The 24,450-nt window shown below is 44.9% G+C and overlaps 1 protein-coding gene across 2 annotated transcripts in view; it reads right to left on the minus strand.

Annotated features, from left to right (window-relative positions):
• Nucleotides 1-24,189, minus strand: part of PRDM6 (PR/SET domain 6) — a 113,142-nt gene extending 88,953 nt beyond the window's left edge. The window contains exons 1-3 of one of the 2 annotated variants that reach the window (XM_070793255.1): nt 23,422-24,189; nt 22,308-22,899; nt 12,918-13,225 (exon numbers count right to left, since the gene is read on the minus strand). In XM_070793255.1, coding sequence (XP_070649356.1) covers nt 12,918-13,225; nt 22,308-22,884 — 885 coding nt within the window. In that variant the 5' untranslated portion in view covers nt 22,885-22,899; nt 23,422-24,189. Of the gene's footprint in view, nt 1-12,917; nt 13,226-22,307; nt 23,239-23,421 lie in introns of those variants that run through there. The other variant, XM_070793256.1, reaches the window with a different exon arrangement.
• Between the last annotated feature and the right edge of the window lie 261 nt (nt 24,190-24,450).

Here is a 24,450-nt window from a genome sequence, read left to right on the forward strand (position 1 = left end):
TTGTTCATATAAAAACTCCAACTCTAAAAAATAGAAAAAGATCAAAAGTGCTTATTAAGTGCCTTGTATGTGCCAGATACTCTGTTAGTTGCCAGGAATAAAAATATTTTAAAAAGCTATTACAGGGACTTCCCTGGCAGTCCAGTGGTCAAGACTTTCCCTTCGAAGGCAGGGGGTGCAGGTTCGATCCCTGGTTGGGGAGATGAGATCCCACATGCCTCACAGCCAAGAAACCAAAACATAAAAACAGAAGCAATATTGTAAAAAAAAAAGTCAATAAAGATTTTAAAAATAGTCCACATCAAAAAAAAAAAAATCTTAAAAAAAAAGCCATTATAGTAACTCCAAAATGTTGGGCTCATAGGTCAAACAGGACAACCAGAGCACTGTAAGTTAGGAATGCTGCTGCTGCTGCTAAGTCGCTTCAGTCGTGTCCGACTCTGTGCGACCCCACAGACAGCAGCCCACCAGGCTCCCCGTCCCTGGGATTCTCCAGGCAAGAACACTGGAGTGGGTTGCCATTTCCTTCTCCAATGCATGAAAGTGAAAAGTGAAAGTGAAGTCACTCTGTTGTGTCCAACTCTTTGCGACCCCATGGACTGCAGCCTACCAGGTTCCTCCATCCATGGGATTTTCCAGGCAAGAGTACTGGAGTGGGGTGCCATAAGGAGATACTTATTTGAGGAGATGTGAGGTGAGGATGATTAGTGAACTCATTTTGAAACAATCTGGATATCTAAATGGAAACTTCCCACAGACAAGTGAGGATAGACAATCCAAGAGAGATGAGTGTGGGAAGTGGCACCATTTGAAACAACAAGAGCAGGTAAGCTCTGATCAGAATACAGGCTGCATGCTCCCTCAACCGGCAGAAATGCAAACCTGAAGAAGACCGAAAACAACCAGCACATTTGCAGATAAAGTTGGCTGCAAACTGCAAATATTATGCAAGCATATGGCCTCTCTCTATGATCTTGGATGCACAGAAGGGGCTGGCAGGAGAAACAGAAAGGACAGTGCCATTGGATGTAGCACTGGTAAGAGCCAAGGGAGGGAAGGTATCTGCTTGCAGTCACATAGCTGAGACCCGGTGAGAGCTGGAACTCAGGACCTGTGAACCTACCGAACGCCTTTCAGCAGGCCACCTCCTCCTGAAGCACACTCTGATTGCTGAGGTGCTAATTATACACTGCAGTCGGCATGCTGTGGAGAGCCTTCTCCTTTTTGGCTGCTTCCTTATACCTGGTCAGGTGGACTTCAGAAAGACAGAAAAGATGAAAATCAGGGAAGTCCATTTTCCTGTCTGTTGAAGTGAGGTGAAAGTTGCTCAGTCATGTCTGACTCTTTGCGACCCCATCGACTATACAGTCCATAATTCTCCAGGCCAGAATACCGGAGTGGGTAGCGTTCCCTTCTCCAGGGGATTTTCCCAAAACCAGGGATCAAACCAGGGTCTCCTGCACTGCAGGCAGATTCTTTACCAGCTGAGCTACCAGGGTTGTCTGTTAGTAGCTCTGTAATATTTATATCTTTTTTTTAATCTATCTACTTATCTATCTATTTTGGGGGTGGGTGGTAAGGGAGAAGAATGGAAATGCCCATAGATTAGCCAAGGTGTAGCAGAAATGAAAGCAAGGGTACGACTAGAATTCACACAGGAACAGATGAGACCAGGTATGGAAGGGAAGCTGAAGAGATACTGGATTTGCTCAAGAGCAGCCAAGACAAAGAAGGAAGCAGAAAGGGAAGTGGACAACCAAGGAGTAAGGCAGAGAAAGGTAGAGCCTGGCATTTCATTTCTTCAAGTGTAGTCCCAGCACCACATTAGACACTGGTTCAGAAAATAGGTTCCTAAGTCCTTCTGCAGGACTGAATCAGAATCTTTGGGGAGCAGGTTCCCAGACTGAACTTTGCTGAGCTCCCTGTACCTGGAGATTCTTATGGATGTTAGAGTTTAATAATCAGTGAGCTAGAAGAAAAATCACTGGAAATAGAGTTATTTTTCCTTTCTTATTATGGTAAAATGCACATGTTATAAAAGTTACCATAGTTTAGTAGAGTGAAGAATATCCACTATGTCGTACAATCAATTTCCAGAGCTTTTTCATCTTTCAAAACTGAAACTTTACACCCATGATGGATTATCTGTTTAGTGGCTTTGCTAAAGCTCTGCTAGCTAGTCTAGCTTTGGAGCTGATATCAGCCCATGGAGCATAGATACAATCACAGGCATTCAGGTTTATGGGCAAGGTATAAGCTAAGTGAAAAGTGCCAAAGTGAAGTCGTTCAGTCGTGTCCGACTCTTTGCGACCCCATGGACTGTAGCCCACCAGGCTCCTCTGTCCATGGGATTCTCCAGGCAAGAGTAGAGGAGTGCGTTGCCATTTCCTTCTCCAAGGTCTAAGCTGGTGCTTGTCAAATAGTTTGACTATCACCTTCATGGGATTACCAAAGGAAAAACTCCAGATACCATAAAAGACATGGTTAGTATTCAGTAAACATATGTTAGAAAAAATACAAATTTCGATTAGTTTTTGCTCTCCAGGACATGTTTCAGCATTTATGCTTACTTTTTTCATTAAAACTTGTTCTGTCACTTGGAATTCTCGCTTTACATACATTTTATGGTTAACACTGACACATATTCAGGAGTTGTACAATGCACTATTATGTCAGTATTCACTGGTACACAAGCAGCTACACACACATTTTAATGGACAGTGGCAAAGGTGCCATGATGTTGACTTGCTGCTATTTAATATTTATTGACAAATCACAATACGCTGGGCACGGAGATGTTTTTCTATTCAGAATTCAGTGTGTGGGGGCACACCTACCTAACAACTTGCTCCTGATCAGAGTCAAAACACCTTCAGGTTTAGGGCCCTTTGTGATTTTACTGAGTCCATCCCCTTCCACATCGGGAGTCAATTCTCAGTTGTGAGAAGTGAATCACACACGCTCAGTCGCATCCAACTCCGTGCAACCCCGCGGACTGCAGCCCGCCAAGCTCCTCTGTCCATGCAATTCTCCAGGCAAGAAGTGGGAGTGGGTTGCCACTTCCTTCTCCAGGGGATCTTCCCCACCCAGGGATCAAAACCACGGCTCTTGTGTCTCCTGCACTGGCAAGCGTGTTCTTTACCATTGCATCCCCAGGGAAGTCCCCCACACTGTATGGTATCCCTTTAACACATAATCCTTTGTTACCTGAGAGCAGTGCTAAATAAATTTGTATTTAAATATTTTTTAAGCCTGATTTTATAGTAATTAAATCCAAGCTATGTATCATGGTCTACCATGTACAATCTTTTGGTTTAACAAATAACGTGATTCTTTATAACTCTATGCAGAGTCCACTAGTCTTAAAAAGTATCGTTAAAACCCTAACTGAAAAGAGAAAGATCTCTTTTATTACACAAACATCACAAATATTGCCCCTCTAATTTGCATAGTAGTCAAATATGGCTCTTTTTTCCATATGGAGAAATAAGAGATACAAAGAAATTAAGTATGTTCCCTGAAGTCTCATATACAGCTACATAAATATAGTATTATTACTTAGAAAAGCATTTCAAAGAGATACGATTCTTTTTCGTTAACACCTTGATCTATTAAAAGAAATAAATTTTTTTCCTTCTTCCTGAGGACCATTAAAATCTTCCTTTAGATCCCAGAAAAGCTCTGGTCTTATTAAGATGGGCTATCAAACATATGAATATACCAGTAGAAACGCATCTGTAGTATCAGTGGGGTCTACAGATTGAAATTTCCCACCAGGAAAGATACAGAGATCAGAGGATGGAACTAGACACAAAATCTATTCATGGGTGAGCCAAATTTAAACATCTGCAGGAACTTCCATGAAAATAGTGTCATTAGTTGCTGCTTTAAAAATGTGTTTTGTGGTATCAAGGAAATAACACAAGTATCTTTACTCAAACTGTGATTCAATGTATATACAATGCATACACAAACAAATGTATATTATATCACATTATATAATTATCTCTCAAAAGGCTATTATAAAAATCATCATTAATGGCTACCTTTGGTTTATACTTTTATAGTTTAAATTTCTTATGATAAGAATTATTTTTAATAGAAAAGCTCATTTCTACTAAAGTTTTATAATTAATTTTTTTTTTGTAGATTACCCAGGCCAAATTTTAAATTGCAATTAATCTTAATAAATTGAAATTAAGTGCTTTCCTCAATAGACCAATACTTTTCAGGATTCTCTGCCCCAGGAACTATTTGTGCATTTTGCATATCAAAAATGAATTTGAATATTAGTCTGGGACAAACACAACAGGTTCTAAAAACATTACACTCTAACATATAATTTATTTATGGGTTATCTACCATTTTGGAGTTTGCAAGCATATCTCAGAATTTAGTACTGCTGCTTTTGCACTAAACATTAATATTCCCAAGTGTGCTAACAACACTTAAGGCCCCAGTGCTTTACAAGATACCGAAAACATGACTTGATTACATTTAATTTGATTCCAATTAAAAAGCACTTAAGAACTTTCTAGTGAATTAGATTACACTGAATGTTTCTATAGACAACACTTCATTATCTGAGGCAGCTTTAATTTAAAATGATCACAGAGAGGGAAAAATACTGTTCATTTTAATAAAATGGGCTTAATCCCATATCATTATTTGACAAACATGTGCATGAGGTGTTGGTTTATTAAATGAATGTGCAAAGGGACAAGTAAAAACATCTATAAAACCGAGTGCCTCATTCAAAGATCTCCCAAGACAGATCTAGTGACACGGCCTCTAATTCTTAACAGAAACCAGAATACTGTGTAGAGAAATATTTAAATAAAAATGAAGAGATCATATCAAGACACAGTACTGAAAACACTGCCTTTTGTACTGAATTTTTAAGCAGTGAATTTTACAACTAATTAAAAGTGAAAATGAACTTCTTATTTACAGTATTAAGTGACAGTACCTAAGTAAGTGCAAAGTGTCCACAAGCCACAGGCCTTCCCACAACGTAACATCTTCACTTTAAAACAAGGAACTACCTCGAGATCAAATTATTATATATTCAAATCAGGACAAACTGAACAATTTTTTGCCTTCCCCACAGTGTTAAACAATTTTATAAAGTGTTATTCTTTTACAAACCCCAGTTTGTGTTAGAGTTCCAAAAGGGGAAAATTATGATTAAAAACAAAATGATTGAAAACAAATGGCTAAAGTTATTTTGTACTAAGCATAAACTGCACGGCTAGCTTTCATTGGACAGAGCTCTGCAGACACATTTGGCATGCCCATCTCTGATATTTCAGGAATCAAGACAACTCTGTGGTTTGTGGTTAGTGATTAAGCACCAAGTGAACTTCTGTGTGTTCATATATAGGAAAATCTGCAGCATTTTGAGTGTTTCGCACTTGTAACAATGTCTTTATTATACCTTCCAGAATTAACTGACCTAAAATCCAGTGACTCTACAATATATCTATTGGATAATTAGAACTCTAAGGACCAACACATAAAACACATTATTGACTTTAAGATCTTCAATCAAACAAATATTTACAGCTGCAATTTGCAAAAATTATTTTCATTTAAGTTGGCAACATCTCAAAATCTGTGCTGCTGATCTGAAGCATATCACGATTATTCATATCTTCCCCCCAACTCAGAATTAAAATATAAAAACAATGTAACAACCTTTAGAGCAACCTGGACCTACCAACTCTCACAGCCTAGGTGAGTCTCCTCTGAAGACAAATAAAAACTTCATAATTATAAGCTTCTTTGAAATCAGTCTGCCTGACCTTGAGACCAAGAACAGCAGAGGGGTGAGGAATAGTGACCTGGTTTAGTGACCAGTAGCTACAGATATCAGAGAATGTGCTTGTTGTCAATGATCAGTGCTGAAATCTGTCTATACCACACTGGAACAATCAATTTTGTAAATGATTGCAATAATCAAGGAAATTGCCTAATTTATAAATCCTTGCATACAGCATTTTAATGGATTCCTCCATTTTAATGCTGATGCCTTCTGAGCTCAATGAATTGTTGTCCAGGCTGTCATTACACAAAATGATGAAAACATTCGTCTGGTAGAGAAACCACATCTCATGGATATTCAGACCCTCAACCCATAATCACTCATTAGTGACTTCCATGAAAGTCTCACCCTGCTAAGCCCCAGGAAGAGTGGACTTATTTATGTCTGTGCCTTGGTGGAAATTCCCTGGTACAGTTTGCGATTTGAACAAATTACCTTTCACTGAATTGTAACACACTGGATGTGTCTCCCAATTTTGACAGCCCCATATTTTAATGTTTTTTTCCTCTCTCTCCTTTCTAATGCCGGGACTTTTTTTTTTTAACCACCCAACTCAGAGTCAGCAGGCTCCACCACTCTGAACTCCCAGATTGTGCAGCATATCAACACCAGGATGCTGGATGCTCTGTGGCAAATGGATGACACCCCAACCCTTACAGGTAAACCTACGGATCCTACCTGGAAACCCTGGCTGCACACTTAGCTCTTTCCCTAAGAGCACCACAAGGAGATTGCTCTTCTCAGTTAAACCTTGGTCAATTGATTCCAGCCAATAGTGTGCTGTCAGTACTTTACTTACTGCTCAATCTCACTAACCTGACATTTATGGTGCACTGATTGGCCTCTGTCAGTGGTGCTGGTTGTAAATTCACTTTGAAAAGCTTTGTGTTAACAGCCTTCAACCAGGCTCCAAGAAGAGTACGAACAGGCAGCCTGACAATTGCTCGACCTCCTGCCCTTATTACAGTGAGTAAATCAGGGTTTGAGCCATTAGGCTGGAGCCTGGGGCCTACACAAAAAGGATTGACATGACGAAAGGTCAACCTCTGTCACACATGTGTAACAATTTGGATAATGGAATTCTGTAACTTATCTGAGTGAGGTGGCAAATGCTTACAAGGAAAAGTATATTCTGCTCTGGCTGCTCTGGCTTTTATGCTAAGTAGTTATACCAGAGTCTGTATTTCTTGTGTAAATACACAAGGAATGTCTGAACTCACGAAATCTGGGAGTATATATGAGTCTAAAAAAGAAAGAAAGAAAGAAGGGGGAGCAAGGCGGTCTCATAGTGGTTTCATGCACTGCATTTTTTTTAGAATGGCCAAACACCAAAGTATCACATCTACCCTCTGAGAAAAGAGGATTTTGATTCTGTAGACACGATCTCTCAGCTGAGTAAAAGATAAGATTTTCATATTCAACCAAAATTTTTTAAAACTCACAACATTATACAACAACTATAAATGGTTTCTGGGTAACACAATAGATTTCCCTGAATAAGTAAAACTGCCTTAATTGACACATAAAATTAAAAGGCTCCCCTGCAGGTTTCTCTGATGCAGTGTTACCTAAATCACATTTTCATCAAATCACTTGCTGCCACAGAGTGACTGGGGAGAGCAGATTTCATCTGTCCAGTAACCTCTGCAATTCTGATTTTAATTTCCATTCTCTATTTTAATCTCCATTCTCTATTTTTCCCAGTGTGGGAAAAAAAATCATACAATGTAAGAAAATATGCAGTGAACCACAAAAAACTTAGGAATTATTTTCTTCATGTGGACAAAATGCTATCAAAAGAAGCAATCTATAAACAATAGATAAACTGAACTGACTGATCAGAAAAGCAGTCCTTCAGATATAGAATACATCATTCTTTATAAAGCATTTGCAACTAAAAAAGTAAAACACTGTAGAGTCACATGTATATTTGGATTAAACTTCACTAACATGAGAATTTCCAAATGGCTGTTATAATTTTTTTTAACAGAGTCATTTTTGAACTTAGAAACCAAGGGTGGCATTTGGTACATAAACCAAGAGTATTGGGACTTTATATGACCTTTTCAAAGCCAGCTTTAAGTACTAAGTTTTTATTTTTAACACAATGCTGGAAACCATTCCAAGAGGCGGCAGATGGTTTTACAGTTTATGTAAAACTACAAAATGCTCACACTCGATCAAATGGGCACCACTATAAAAGACATCTTCAAATCAAATGAGGCAAAGTCAACGAGATACACCAGCTGTTCCTCTGCATAATTAAAAACATAATAGTAACATTACTATGATTTGTTTTGAAGGAGAATATTTGGATTTCATGAAGTCAATACGTTCAAAACTGAAATGACAGTCTGCTATATTAAATGATAAATTGCTGAGAAACATAACTTTTACTTCAATACAGCTGTGATAGCTATATAATCCTGTCCCCTGGTACTTTGGTGAATCAGACCAAAATGAACCCATGTCTATAGAGCAAAATATGGAATATACAGTTACAGTACAATCACTGGAAAAAATTTAAATAATTTTAATTGAATTTTTAAATTACTTTTATTCAATTTAAAATTATTCTTTTCAAGTGACTTTTTTACTATCTAAATATATACAAATGTGTACAGTACTACATATGGAACTGGGTCACTTATTAAAACATACATAATACATTTAAAATATGAGATCAATTCATTTCCTTCTAGTACCAATTACCTGTGATGGCTTTGAAATATAAACATTTAGTTGCATGCAATATATTTTTAATATTGGTTTTCATTAATGTCTTTTGACCTAAGCTAAATAGTAATGATGAAAAATAGACTATTTGCTTCAAAGTAAACCTCTTATTAAATCTAAAATATTATGGCACAAAATCAAACCACAAAAAGGACCACTGTATATTATCCCCCTTGATTTTCTGAAGAAAAATAATTAAAGTCTCTACATAGTAAGAATGAAAATAAGACACCCAAATTAACCTAGGCAAAGAGAAATTCTATAAAATTAACTCCAAAGTATTGCAGAGTACTCCAAGTTACTGTAATTTCTAATACCTTGACTGTTATCCTAACAGGTTACTACATTATTTCAATTAACAGAGTAACTTTTCTAGGGTGAAAATAAGTGCAATTTATTTTGTCAATGTTGTTAAAACTTGTCAGATCAGACTTTGAGTTGAAAGGCCTGAGTAATTCTAACCTATCTTAAACTGTAACTTTATTTTAAACTTCCGTATTTTCTTCCAGTAGAATTTAAAGTATACACTGTGTACATTCCTCAGGTCCAGTCATATTAAATTCTGATGTTAAGCAGAAAGGAGAAACCATGTGCAGACTAGATTAATTTATCTCAAGGGAAAAGGGGCACATTAATAATGGAGATAATGTTTTCATAAATGTTGGAATTAAATGTGCCTTTTCACTTCTTTATTAGAAAACACATTAGGACAAAATTATCTCACTCTCATCACTAAGACCTAGTTGCTGAGAAAGACTATGTTTTCTTTGCAAAACATTTAGAAAGATTTTTCCCATTATGGCCAAATAGCTAGAAATATATCATGCATCCAAGTCTTGCTGGAATAAATGTATACAAGCAAGGCAAGTGATTATTTAATCTATCCAGTTATATTTCTATTTTAAGATATCTAAATTTGCTATTTTTGTAAAATACATTAAAATTCTGATTCTAAAAGAAATTGGCCCCCCAAAATGATAAATTTGACTTTTAGCTTGTTAACCTCTTCAAGGCACACAAAAAAATTTTACCTTGGATTATTGCTAAAAAAGAAAAATTCTTAGAATTTCCCATGGTACCCCAAAGAGTCAAAACATAATGAAGGTAGTGGTATGATATTTAACTTTCATAAAATTATATTTTTATGAACCAGTATTATACCCAAAGAAAATATTAACTAAAAGATGACATCACACTTACAAACCAATCAAGCTCTTCATAGCTGATATACTTTAAATATTAAAAAAGAGTCATTTTTCTACAAGAAATAGAGCTTTCAAAAATTAAACAAAAGGAGTAACTAAGGTGAATCTGTTTCTGTGATAAGCCTTCATGTGTATAATAAAGTACAACCACACTAAAAACAACGAACTGTAAACTGAAACAAAAATCCATCATCTACTTGGAAACAGTGATGGGAAAAGATTAGCAGTCCATTTATTGTACTGAAATAAAGATAAGTAACCTTAGTAAGATCCATCAGGACCTGAGTATTGAACTCTAAATATAAAGACATTTCTTCATCAGCAAGGGACGAAAAAATGTGAGAAACGATTCCAGTTAACATTTACAATGCAATAGTCATGATTCAATTCTTTTAATTTTTTCAAGATCTGCTTTATGTCGATCTGTATTCTAGAAGATATCTTTAAAAGTATGTTTTCAAAATGGATAATTACTACATGAGTCATTAAACAATTATTGCCAAGAGTTTCTATAGACCTACAGTGTATTCCAATTACTGATTCTTTCTGATATAAAAAATATAGCAATTAAATTTTTTTTTTCACAATAAAATCTAGATTTGAAAGGAAAGACTAAAGCCTGAGGAACAAATCAACATTTAGAATTTTGTTATAAATGTAACTTAATCCAAATAGTCACATTTCATAAAAGTAATAAATCATAATGCTTAAAAATTAAAAATAAACTTATACTTCATATTTTAAAAAGTAATTATACTAGTAAAAATCTGAAACCTGTTAAAGTATTTCATCTTACAAATGGACATTGGCACTGTTACCTGACCTCAGCCAGTCACATTTTATATGATCTCCCAGAAGTCTGATACATTTTATGTGGTCACAGTTTTAATATTTCTTCAGTCCTGTAAAGGACTGTCATTATAACTATTCTTACAGATGATAAAAATAAACAGATTATGTCCTTTTTAGAAGTAGACCATTCGAGCATAAACCCAACAAGTATTATTTTTAAACACAGAACCAAGTCTATGCACCAATCCCCAACACACTCAACTCACATACCTCAAGCAACAGACAAAACTCACTCTATCTACCCAAGCATCACCACCAACAGCAAATGAAATTCCCTGGCCTCCACTGCAACAGAATTTTAACTTCATCAAGTACAAGTAAAGGTACAGAAAAAAGACTCCATAGTTTTCAATATTGATAAAAATCATCACATTCTACCTATAGAGTGGTTTCCTGCCAACATCTCAATCATTCAAAGCCTTTGAGGAAAACGAAAACCAACAACGACAATAAACTATGGGATTTTTTACATGATTGTGGCTTTGTCCCCAACACTCTAAAAATAGACAGGCACTGAACTCAAGGCATCAGAGGGCAATATAATAGCTCTCACTTTTAACACTTCAGATAGAATAAATCTGTACACTAAACAATTGCTTTACAATTTCCTCAGAAAAGTACTGGCAGACCTTCAATTGTATGGTACAGTGTTCCTAATAACACCACTGGAACATGAAAAGTGCCTGGAATTGTTTTGCAAACTTTAAACCACACTGGAGGTTACAACTAATTAGTCAGAAACAAAAACCAACTAGGAAACATTTCAGAACCAGATGCTTTATTTCCCACTTCTCAGTTTTTCCTACCCCAAAATGCTAATGTCTAACTTGCCTCAATGTATCAACCATTTTCTCCTGCCCCATTTCCCTATATAAAACTGTTTTTAAAAAAGCACTATTTAGTAACAGAAATATGTCTCTATGTTCCCCTCATTCAAGAATCCTAATCTGAAAGACTGAAAATGTAACTGTTTTCCAATAACAATTTAGGTGTGAATTGGAACCTGGGAGCCTGGGCCCAGTGCACCAGTGGAAACTGTATGGTACATAGCCCAACAGCCACCATCAAGTCATCTTGGGCTGTTTCTCTATGAGCTCATCGATTTAGCTCCTCCTCCATCAAAGGTGGCTCTGAAGACACAAGCCATAGTAGCCCACTGCCAACAGTCATATAAGTGTTCCGGAGACCAAGTCATTGTGCCGGCCAGAGAAGGTGCTCAGCAAAAATCTGAGCAGATTGTTGAATCCCATGAGTTTATTTAGTGACTAAAGGGCAGCTTGCAATGAAAACAGTCATCTTGCAGGATACTGAGCCTAGTGTGGGGTTCAGGCTGTTGCAGAAATGACCCATTAATGGAGCCCTAAGGTCCATGCCAACTTGGCCCCTGGCATTTAAAAATGTTTATTTTCTGGCTAATCCTATTCCATTATATTCCCTGGTCTCGGTCAGATTTACATATCGCTTAAGGGTAAGACTTATGGCACCTTATTTTCACGAACAACTCTCCATGGTAGGAATATCCAAAATTGGTGGGGGTGTCTCTTTCAGAATGGACCTTGGTAATCAACTATGAAGCTCTGAGACAAATCTCAGGTTAATATTTTTCAAATACATTGTTGATTTTTAAGTAATAGCATCAGGTAAGACTGTACCGTTGAAGTTCTATCAATTGCATTACACTGAACCACTTCAGAGTTTTCGAACAGTATGATTTTCTATCTGAACAATTGTACCTTTTCAGAGAAGAAGCAGAATTTGTGATTTCTGATTCACAATATAGTCTTGCTTTACTTTGGGCACTTTGAAAGTTGTGGAATGTGTTACAGTCTCTCACATTCGGTGTTTACCTAATTGTCTGTATTGGAGAAAATAAGCCTGACTCTCCTTCTTCCTGTTTATGCTTATGTTCCTTCTTGCCCAGTGGACAAACACAAAAACGTGTTGGAAGAGCTTAAAAATAAGACACAAAATTCGCCTAGTTCACATCCCAATGCCCAACCTCCTCTGTTATTTCCTCAGGTGTTTTCTCTTTTTCTCAAGATCAAGGGAGACCAAGGGTCAAATCTATCGCAGCTGGACTGGAAGCTTGTTAAGGTGATTCCATCTTCAGAAACCTGTAAGTCTAGGCTGCTTCCTGGCTGGGCTGCTATGGGCACCTCTTTCTCTGCAGGAGCTGCAAATACCAGATATTTGCATGACCAGAGAAATCGTGTCTCCACTGCCCTCTGGGGAACAAGGGAGGCTCTATATGGGCCTAGATTCTGCCGGGTGGCAAGGTCCTGGGTGGCCAGGAGACTTACCTCCCAGAGATGCTGCGTGTTCCTCACGGCGCCGGCCTGCACCTTTTCCGGGGGCAGGAGCACGCCCTGGAAGGGCCCGATCCAGGTGCCCTGCTGGATCCTCTGCGCCGCGCAGATGCCGTAGGCCAGGCCGGGCACGGTGCTGGTGCACAGGCACACCTCCCTGGGCAGGTCCCGCAGCCACTCGGGTAGCTCCGGCGGGGGCGCGGCGGCCGCGGCGCTGCTGGTGCCCACGAGCCGGCGCAGCGAGTGCAGCGGCCCGTGCATGGGGCACTCGCCGTTGCGGTTGTCCGCGCACATGTCGCAACCTGCCGGAGACACGCGAGAGGGAGGGGAGGAAAGGGAGAGGGTTAACCCCTGGTAAACCCCGAGACAACAAGCCTCCCCGCCCGGGTGAGCCACCTGCGAGGGAGGTGACGCCGCGAGGGCGCCGAGGCCACTGGGAGCAGGGGGAGAGGTGGACTAGACGCTCTCCCTTGGAATTCACCGTGCCAAACCCGCCTGGTACCGGGTCGAGACCCCGCGCGCCCTCCACAAGCCTCCGGAGCCGTCTTCCAGCCTTCGGATGGCGTCGTCGTCTCCAAGGAACCGACGGGACAGCTGGCGGCTTCTCCTCCCGGCCTCTGCCCCGCTTCCCTCCCTATTCTCCTTCTCACCCTCTTCTCTACTCTCGCTCTGCGTCGTGTTTCGAGGTGTGTTTATCATTGTACCAGGAGGAAAGTGTCTCTCGACCCATCTGGAATCGCGGAGAGATTCTACCTTGGTGGAATCTTGGCTATGTTTGGTTTTCCTTTCTTTACGAAGAGATTTTCAAAATCACCAGAGCAGGCGGGCGACCCTACCCGCCACCCCCGGGTCCTCGATACACGCTCTGCTCCCGCGAGAAGGTCCATGCGAGGGGCGGAGCCGGCCGTGGCCCCGTGGAGCCGCAGTCCCACACCCCAGCCACAGAGGGCGCCCTGGCGCGGTGTCCCCGGCTCTGCTGGAGCCGGTGGGAGACAGGGGGGATGCTCTGGCGGGTTTGGGGTGCCCTGTGCTTGCGTGCAAGCTCTTCTCCAAAGCCCCCCCCCCCCCGAGAAAAAAACAAACAGCAAATGTAATGATCAAAATAATGGGTCTTTAATGATGAAGATAAAGTTTCCTTGGAGAGGGCCCCAAATCCCTCCCAGACGGTTAATACCGAGGCTAAATGCGATTTTTTTTCCTTACGTTATAAACTAAGTGAGAGCTTTAGTGAAGCTTTCAGAGCAGCCGGCGCATGAGGGGACCACCCTTCTCCCAACCCCCTCCCCCAACACCCGCGGCCTCACACACACACACCACACCCTCTGGGGCGGCCGGCCGTGAACGCCCGGTATCCCTCGACTCAAACCCGGCAGGAACAGGCCCGGCAGCCGCGGGAAGCAGGCCTGCGGCGACCATGCTGTCGGATCGCAGCGCCCTCCGGGTTATTAATGGGCCTGGCGGAGCCGCCGTGTCTGCGCCCCGGCTCGGCGGACCTGCCTCTGGGACGCGGTCTCGGCGCCCGCCGACGACACCGGCCTCTCTGGCCCAGCCTCCCTGGGGAGCCGCGGCGCCCCTGAGCAGCAGAGCCCTGTGGCACTGGGCCTGATGTAGGGCGAGCCCCGACTGGCAGAAATGGCAAGAGCTGGGCACCAGCGGATGCGCCAGCACTGGGCGACGGATCACCCTCTGGACACTTGTGCCCAGCCTTGATCACAGCCAGTCCTGGTGGATGGCCCTGGGTGTACTCTATCCATGCTAGAACAACTGAAATGCCCAAAGAACTCGTGACAAGTAAGTCATGGAGCAACCTTCGAGGAACATCTGATGGCAACCCAGCTTGGTGAGTGAGCCCCTGTTTTCCTCAATTGCTTCACAGTGAACTGAAGGTTGACTACCTGAGCATCCTATCTCAGTGAAGAAGGGCTCCAGCCCTCCATGCCCTCCCCTCAGCCGGCTCCTCCTACACTTCTCCCCAAAGAGCCCAGAGAATGAGGGGACCTTTGGAGCTTCTTGAGGGTGTCCCCAGGCCTCTCAAGTGGAACGCAGCAACCTCTTTCTGCAGGTAGTGAAGTGACCATGCCCCTTGGACTGCCGTCACACAAAGGACCCCTCTTTCAGCAACACAAACTAACCATCAAAACTGTGCCAGGCTATGCTTTTGACCCTGGGGCCTAGATGGAGGGAGGTACTCTCAACTCCTCCAGAATGTACTCATTTCTCACACCTTCTCAAGTTCCTGATTGTGAAAACAAAAACTTTAAGAGGAAGAGGGCATGGAAAGAAAGACAATAAAAACTCACAATTACCAATTGCCTACTATGTGCCAGGCACCCATCTTCAACCAAACAGCCACTATATTATTGTAATATCACGATTCCAATTTTGCAGATGAGGCAAGTGAGGCTTTATGAGCAATCTAACTTAACCAAGGACCAGAAACTTAGAAAGGGGCAGATAAAGATTCACCAGCAGGTCCACCTGACTCTAAAAGCCTCCAAATCTAGAGATCTAAGATTAAGGAAAGCCAGGAGAATTTTATATTCAAACTTATAACTCAGTCAATAGAATTGAAATATTTCACTGAATTCACTATTTGGCAGCAGGGGGGTGGGGGTGCTACAAAACTGTTGTAGCATGATGGAATTAAACAGATTTCTCCCTTTTCCACACTCTGGGGTTTGGGGAGTTTAACTTAGGATGATTTGAAAAGTAAGATGATAATGTCCATAATTTTGAATTTTAGTGCCTAACTTCAGAAATGGCCTTTCAGCACCTTAGCAAAAATAGCTTAAAACAAATGACAATAAGCAAAGGCAATATGCCCGTAAAAGTAAAAATAAATCACCCCAGGGATTTGATTAACAGACCTTTCCTTTCTAGTTGGCTCAATGAAACAAAGTGTGAGAAGAAAGAGCATTTGGTATTCACTCCCTGACAGTCCATACCAGAGATTCTGTCAACCTGCAAGATAACCACAACCTGTAACATCATACCAACTACATCAGCAATAAAATAAGGAGCAAAGGTGGCAACTTCAGCCACCACCCACACAGACAACAAGCATATTCCAGTTTTTTGTTATGCATGATAGAGCGTGTCTAGTCCTTTCTCAAAGATGTCCTCTAAAGCACTTCTTCAACTTAGGAACTTTCATTTGTCTCCGTGAAGTGTTAAAACAATAGTAGCACTCCGCAGAGTGACAAGCAGAGGCTCTGCCAATATGTAGAAGAATACTTGCAGAATAGGCAATCCCAGTCCACTGTCGTTAGTCCATCCAATAGAAGTTATCATCATTTATAAATGACTTCATGCTATTTCAAAATATTCCACCCCAAAAGCTGACCAATTACATCAAAATACATGTTAATCCTAACAATACTGTTTCTTAATACAAACAGCTTCTGTCACTGAAAATACGTGACTTCTGACTTATGTCTCAAGAGTCCCAAAGGAGCCTAAGAATGGCTAAAACAAGTAACTGATTACCTGGGGTTGACAAATGTGGCCCAAGTGGACAAACATTCTAGATAGCAAGCCAGCAACACCTTCTAGTGTCTTCTAGATAGCAAGCCACCAACACCTACATGAAAAGATTTGAGGGAGAAGTGGGCTAGATGCCTAAACTACATATAAAAAATACATAGGTATTATATATATATAATACATGTTACAGCATTCTAGGCCAAACAATACATAATATGTCCACTTGTATTCATAAAGAAGAGGCAAACAAATGTTCCTACTATCTCTTAGGATCGTGAGAGATAGTATACTCTCCAAGCAAGATATTTGGAAATGCCACTATAGCACTGGGGAATATGAGATCATGGTCTCTATCTTGAACAGATCTTTTAAAGCTCCTGTTTATTGGTCTCTGAATGAGGAGGAGGTATCACCAAGTTAAAGACTTGTTCACCCACTGACTTCAAAAGGCCAGACCAAGTGGAGTGAAGAACCGACTTTCACTCTTCGCTCCTTATCCTTCTGTACTGTTTGGATGTTTTTACAAGAGCACGTGGGGCTCCTGTAATTGAAAATGGATCTCTTTTAAGGCAAAAGGGGCAAAGGAGGCCAGAGTCCTCTGGTATCTCATTTCTCATTCTAGGAAACGTGAAATATACAGCGTTCCAGGGCCCTTCGACAGGCGCGTGTGGGCGCAGGCGGAGCGGGGCCCCTGGGGACGCGCCCGCCACGCTGGGCCTTCGCTCCCCAGAGCCTCCCCGCCGCTTTCTCCTGCCATCACGCGTGCTCGGGACAGGGAACCGGGGACCAGCTGAAAACCCTGCCTCCCCGCCCGGACCGTGGTAACTGCTGAGCTATAAATTCTCTGCGACCACCGCCGAGGTCGCCGCCCTCTGTCCTGAGGCCAAGCCCCGCGGGGCTGGCGCCCATCGATCCCTGCCCGGCGACGGCGACGCGGCCCCGGGAGTGCCGCCTGCTGGCAGCTCCGCCTGCTTCGTGGCAGGAGTGGGCCGGGGGGTGGCGCGGACCCTCAGGGTCGCCGAGGGGGTCAGCCGACAGGGGCCTGGGGCCGGTGGAGTGCAGAGGCCGGGAGTCTCCCGCACGTGGGTTCGACGCCCGATTCCAGCGCGCACTCTCCTCTCAGCCCTCTCCGCGCCCAGCCGCCGGCTGGCTGGGATGGTGATGGACCTTGAGCGGGGTGGACGCCGGGCCCCTCAACACTTAACCGGAATGTGGAAGTCCTCGCCCCCCTGGCTGCCAGCGAACGGCTTTCTTACAAGACCAGACGTGATCGCCACCACCCGCACTCTGGAGCTCCTACCACCCGCCCGGCCCCCTTCCTCCCCTGGGAAGGGGTCTTCTAGGCTTCCCGGAACCGGGACTAGGAGCGAGCGGATCCAGAGGCGAGGCAGGCCAGGGAGGGGAGCCGCCAAGCGTGGTCTCGGCCTCCGCGCGGTGGCCCAGCTCGCGGGGAGCCTTCTGCGGGACTCTTCCTAGGCGGGTTTAAAGCTTTCCCGGCGAATCAGAGCCGCGTCAGGCTTCCCCTGCTCGGCCTGGCTGCCGGCTTGGCCCTGGGACCAAGAGGGAGAGACAAAAGGGGGAGGGAAAGAAAGAGGAAATGTGATTTTTTTTTTTTTTTGTCTCCCGATGACTGTATTAATAAATTAAATGGGAGAGCCAGTGTGTGAGGGCGAGAGAATATTGCGCAGAGATAAACCTCACCGGCTCCTGCCCCTGCGAGGCCGCCATATACAATGCGAAGATGATGAATAGGAGGCGCAAGAGGAGATCGAAGCGGGTCTGGGCCGGCTCCACTCTCTCCTACAAAACTATAGGGCAATTAATTGTGGCTTGTCCCCTCATCCTTCATCTCCTGGTGGCACATATCGATGGAGATTACTGCTGATGGACCATTTTATCACCTTAAATAAACAGTCGCCACCTCTCCTAACCTCAATCTAATATATGGCTCTATGCTCAGTTTCAGAGCACTAGATAACGGATGATGTAAAATAGCTAAATCATGTGTGTTCCGGGATGGGGCTTGGGCCTGCACACAAAAAGACAGCAAAAGAGAACGACACAAAAGCCCACACACTGACGCCGAGCCGCCTCCCTCCCACCGAGGACCGGGTCTGAAATCTAAGTCGCTCGAGGGCCATTGACAGTGAGGCCATCACAGCGAGTGTGTCTTGGTGTCAGGAAAATCCCACTGGTTGGGTTACTGGGCTCGGGAGCTTCCCAAACAGGACCTGCGTTTTCCAACTGGGTGGGAAGAGATTAGGGAAGGTCAGAAAACACTCACTCTCCTTTTATCTCTTCGCCCTGACCTCTCAACTAAACAAACCCCAGCTTTCCTTCTCCCTCCAGTATCTCTCCCCAAACCCTCGGAAAGGATGGCGCTACCAACAGGGGAGCCTCAACTCAACAGGGGCCCCAACTCCTACACCTGTGCTCCAGCCAGTGCTGTTCCCAGCGCTGTTCCTTGCACAGCAGGGCTACCCGAAATATCTGAAGAGAGAGAGACCTCCTGCTGGGGAAGTTGCGGAATGCCCCGACTCAATTCTCCGCAGAGAGACCCGGGACAGGCTTAACCCCCACCTCTCTCCCAGGTAGAAAGGAGGATGATCTTAATCAAAAATTAAAAAGATATGAAGAGCAAAGTGGCTCGGCCAGCCGTTTCTGAACAACCACAAGCATTCAGCGCGCCGCTTGGCTGCTGCTCAATACCTTCCAAGAAAAGTGACAGGGTCTCAAACGCACTGAGCTCCCAGAATCCAAGAAGAGGCTGCCGCTGCAACAGAGCCTGACGGAATCAATGGCGTCAAGCAAATTGTCAGCGAATGAGGGCAGTAATACAGGAAGAGGACGGAAGATCCCCCATCTCCCATTTACCTTACACAAGTCCCACCTGACTTTAAACAGATGCAAGAAGAGGCAACTAAGCATTGAGAGGTTCAGTGGAAAGTGTACTTCAATTATAGAATAACTTCATACACAGAGTTAGATATATACTAGAAGAGCTCACCGGGCTAGGCTGTATAGTTTCTGCTGTTTTTCAGTCTTTTTATGTGTGAAACAGAGCTGCAACACCCTTCACTATGCCTTCCCTATGGCAGTTCTCATAGATGCCAATACAGTTTCAAGTGAAAGGAGTGCTACTGATGGATTCGCAGGAGTTACTGCGTTGGTGATCCCAGGCAAGTAACTCTTCTAAAGGGAAAAGACAAGTCTAGAGGCACCTTTGCCTTGTAAAAAAAAAAAAAAAAACAAAGACAAAACGACTCAATACCCTTTTACATACAAAGTAATAAAAACGACGCAATGCTGAGTGGTCACTTCACAGAATTCTTTTAGAGGGAAAGGGCAATAGACTAAAAGGAAAACTACAAAGATCTGTGCATGATAAATTAATAGGTGATTCCCTTCTGTCCATCTCTCACCCCACCCCCACCCACATACAACCTGGGAATGGGGTGAAACTGTTTTTCACCATCTTTCAAGTGATATATCAACTTCCCCTGCCAAGTAAAAAAAAGTTTCCCACTCTATGCATTTCTGATGTGTTTTGATCCTCTAGTTAGATTAAACTCAATTGCTTCTCACTTTGTCTTTGTAAAACACATCTCCTGGTTTCAAATGAGTGCTTACTCTTGCCCAGAGAAGTTCCTGGAAGCATGGCACACCTGGTCTCCTGGCATGACACAGCCACCCACCTCAGCTTTCTATTTTCTTTCTCAATTGCCTTTTAATTAGAGAGCAACATGAAGTGTAACTCTAATAGGGGAATCTGACTTCCTTTCTTTCCTGTCTTTGCCTCTGCACTTTGCCCACTGGAGCAGTCCAGTCCACTCAAAAGGAGATATCAGAATATTAACACAATAGGAATAATTTAAATAAATTACAATTCATTTCCTCCAACCAGGAAAAATGGTACCGAGACAATAAACTGGTTTAACAGTCATATTATTAATTAGGACTCTGTCCCAGTTCTTTCTCTGATAAGTCCAGGTTTTTCTCTGATGAGAATGCATTAAACCTCAAGATTGCATTGTAAACACTATGGGGAGCTCAGCGTACAGACAGGGCTTTGGGGGTGCACTGCTGGTGTCTTTTCCAGCACTGACTTAATTCAGAAGAAAGTCTGCAAGTTTGATGAAGCACTCTCAGCCCACAGTGACTATACTTCACTGAAAGAAATACCTTTTTACTAAAGTATTAGCTTTTAATATTTTTTTATAGAAATGCTTTGAAAACAACACCATCAAGGAATTCAGTAGTCGATAAGTTTTTTTTGTTTTTTGTTTTTTTAAGTCCATTCAGACAACATAGCTTTGTAGCATTTTCTGGAACTCTGAAATACAAGAATTTCCTTAACTGCAGAACAAATTTGAATCGAAACCCTCATTGTAAACCCAATACTTTAGCCTCAGACCCTAGAAAGGAAAAAAGTAAATACAACTGCTCATCTTATTAACAATAATTATCTCCATTGAAACAATTATCTCCAACTATTATGAAAAGGTTAATACATCTCAATCACTAGGGTCATTCCCAGTGTTTTAAATCAAAGTAATAAATTTGGGAGTCCTTTCACTAACCAAAACCTGTAGTTATTTTGTTTTTACAACGAATTAAGAAGATTGCAGGTTAGTATACATTCTGTAAGAAGGGACATGATCAAAATAGAATGACCATACACATTTGTAAGCAACTTTGCTGACAGAGAAGCTAGGTGAAGGAATGAGATGAAGAAAGTAGCTGAGTGTTGCTCTTTCAAATCCTGAACTGCTTTCAGCCTCACTTTCTTAACCTGCTTTAATGTTCTCTCCTGGGGGTCTCTGGAAGTGTATTTGCAACTTATCCCAACACAGAAAGTGTAAACATAGCATAACTTCTGAAATGACCAAAAAGAATCGGATACAAAACATAAATAATACATTTTTGGTGCTCATTTAGAGTTTTACTTCAAAGCCTCAAAATGGAACTACACTTGTGATAAGGGTTTGAAATTGTGAATACAGGAAGGGACGCTAGAAGAAAACGGATGCTAATTTAGGCATTTTCCGTTTACGTGGGGACAAGAAGAATACGCTTCTTATACTAAATTACTATTACCCTCATTAAAAAAAAAAAAACAAAAAACAATGTGTGAGCCCACAAGCGTGGCTACGGACTGTAAATGTTTGCAGGATCAAGGTGCACGGAGAATGCGGGATCCGCAGGAAACGACTCTGGCCTGAAATCAGAAATGTTTTCTCACTAAGTAACTGCCATTTCTTTTTCTTTTCCTTCTTTCCTAAAATAAATAGTAAACTTAAGAATAATGCCTGCCTGCAGGGAGAGACTGATCCAGTGCCATCCAAAACTCCTACTAGAGGTTCGGCCAGCCAGCAGCTCCCGGCTGGTCCCCGGGACAACCCCACGGTAGGAAAATGAACTGACACAGTTAACCCCAGAGGTAAGATAGAGAGGAGGAGAAATCAGCCCTGGAATCCACGCTCCCTAGAACCGCTGAGAGTTCCTGTCTTGTCCCTCCGAAGGCCAGACCAGGCCGGTCCCGGGACACTCCCATCGCGCGCTGCTAGAACCCGCCCGGCGCCGGGCGCAATATGCCGCGGCAGGGAGGCGATCTGTACTGCTCGGTCCGCGGGAAACCTGGGTTTAAAGACTCGGGACTGGGAAGCAGGGAATGAGAGTAGGGGGAAGAGGACACCCATGGGGGCCACCCCGCCATTCTAGCCGTTCTCCTTCCTTCTCTAATCCAGAAAACTTTGGTCACAGTGGTCAGGGAGGTGCAGGCCCGCGGTCCGGACAGCCAACCACCCGGGGTCCCCTTCATCTGATGCGCCTCCTGGACGGGCGCCCGCGCTCGACGGAGCCAGCTCCCCGAAAGAGAGCGCGCGGGCTGCTGCTACGTACGGTTGTTGGGGTCGCTGGTGTGCTGGTTGAGCGGGATGATCTCCATGCGCTGCTGGCCGTACAGGTAATAGTCCAGCTCCTCCGCGCTGCAGCGGAAGCGCGGGACACCCCGGCCGTCCCCGCCACTGCCTCCGCACTTGGAGGGCCCCGGGCCCGAGGTGGCGCCGAGGCACAGGTCCTTGGGGGGCAGAGGCTCCGCGGCGACGGTGGCCAGAGGCGCGAACACCGGCAGCTGCGCCACCGGCAGGGCCGAGAGACCGGCCAGCGCGGCGGCGGCGGCAGCGGCGGCAGCAGCAGCGCAGGAGGAGGCAGAGGAGGCCGAGGTGGAGGAGGAAGCCGGAGTGGACGAGGCGGAGGAGAGCGAGGCCGGCCGCGGCCGCAGGCTGTCTGGCTGGGGCTCAGCGCGCTCCGGTGGTGGCGGTGGCTGGAGAGGCTGTGGTGCGCCCAGGGGACCCGCGGCACCGCCGCCCTTGAGCGGGCCTCCGCCCCCGTGCGGGAAGAGTTGCTGCCAGTGTTGCAGATAAGCTGGGTCCACTTTGAGGAAGGCCGAGCCGCCGGGGTCTCCGGGCTTCAGCATGTCCAACGATTCAAGCTGGGGACAGAGGGCAAAGAGATGGGTGCGCGTGAGCCGGACTCAGGGCCTGGTGCGAGAGGGGAGGGGAGGACCTCAGCCAAGACCCTGGAGCGAAGAGTTTGAGTCCTTGGCTCCGCCGGCGGCAGCCGAGTTTGGCGGCTCCCTCTTCCCAACTCGGTTGGGGCGCAAAGTTTACTCTGAAGCCGCGGCGTCGCGCGGGGGTAGCTGTGTGCACCCTGCCTTGCCTCCCGGCCCGAGGCGCCCAGCGCCCACCCTGCGCTGTCGAAGCCCGGCGAGAGGGCGCTTCCCCGCGGAATTCCGCGGCAGGACTCAGCCCCCGCCCTCTGCCGGCGCTCGAAGCCGACCCGAGCCCGAGCCCGAGCCCGAGTGGCGCAGCGCCTGAGCCTGAGCCGCGCTGGCCTCCGGCGCCAGGAGGCGGGACAGTCTCGCCCCACCACCGCCCCCCCGCCCCCAGCGCGAGACCTCCAGCCTCCTATTTCCGCGGCCCAAGACCCTCAGCCCTAGACGAGCCACGCTTACCGGAAAACTCGGAGCTGCCTGGCGGGTTTGTGCGTGCGTGCGTGTGTCTGTCTTGGCGAGCGTGCAGGAGAGTATGTGCCCCCGGTACGCTACATGCCCCTGGGCAGCGCAGGAGCAAAGCGCTAGAGATCCGGCTCCCCGGGACCCTCCGGGGCCACAAGCCAGGGATGTGGTGGAGGCCTGCGGACGGCGTGAGAGCAGTTACTCCGAGTGCGGGAGTGCGGGGCGGTCCAAGGCGCCGGACCGAGCAGCGGCGGCGGGCTCTTAGCCGCTGCCGCGTCCCGGCTCCTCCGCTCCACGCTCTGGCAGCCTCCCGGCTGGACACGTGGGTTTTACGACAGCACAAAATACAAGTGTGTGTGCATGTGTGTGTGAGAGAGAGAAAGAGAGAGAGGAGAGATGGGGGTGGGGGGAGGCGGGAGGCAGGCCAGAAGAACCAAGGGGAGGGGAGAGGGAAGAAGGAAGTTCTAACTCGAGTGTATCCACACACAGATCTTGCGCCTCTCTCGCACAAATACCCCCTCTGCCCTCCCACCCCCCACTTTTTTTTTTTTTTTTTTTTTTGGCGTGACGTCTCCGGTTCGCCTGTTGTCTCTTTCTGCCCATGATATATCTTTTCTAGGTGCCGGCTCGCTGCCCTGGTCCTGGAAGCAGTGGAAACGCGGAAACCGGAACGCCATCTCGGCACTCGCTCGGGTGTCGGCATCCGGGCGAGCGCGCGCGGCCGGGCGAGTGGGACCAAGTCCCGGCAGTGGGTTTGCGCTTTTGCCGGGCTCAGTTTTTCTCAGGAGTACTGCTGGGTGCCAGAGTCGACTAGCCCGCCACGCAATCTCTAACATAAATCTTGGTGGAGGTGGGCGTGAAGGGGGAGTCCGGGGTGGGGTGGGTTGCAAGCTGGAATGAAATTCAGTCGGCAATCGAGAAGGCTGTCTTTGAGAGGTGGAAGGCGTGAGACCGAGAGGGTCTCTAAAGGGCACCGGTCCTGGCGGGACTCAGGCCTGGCCGCGGGGCTGAAAGGAGGCTGCAGTG

The sequence above is a fragment of the Bos indicus genome, chromosome 7, assembly GCF_029378745.1.
Source record: "Bos indicus isolate NIAB-ARS_2022 breed Sahiwal x Tharparkar chromosome 7, NIAB-ARS_B.indTharparkar_mat_pri_1.0, whole genome shotgun sequence".
Classification (NCBI taxonomy): domain Eukaryota; kingdom Metazoa; phylum Chordata; class Mammalia; order Artiodactyla; family Bovidae; genus Bos; species Bos indicus.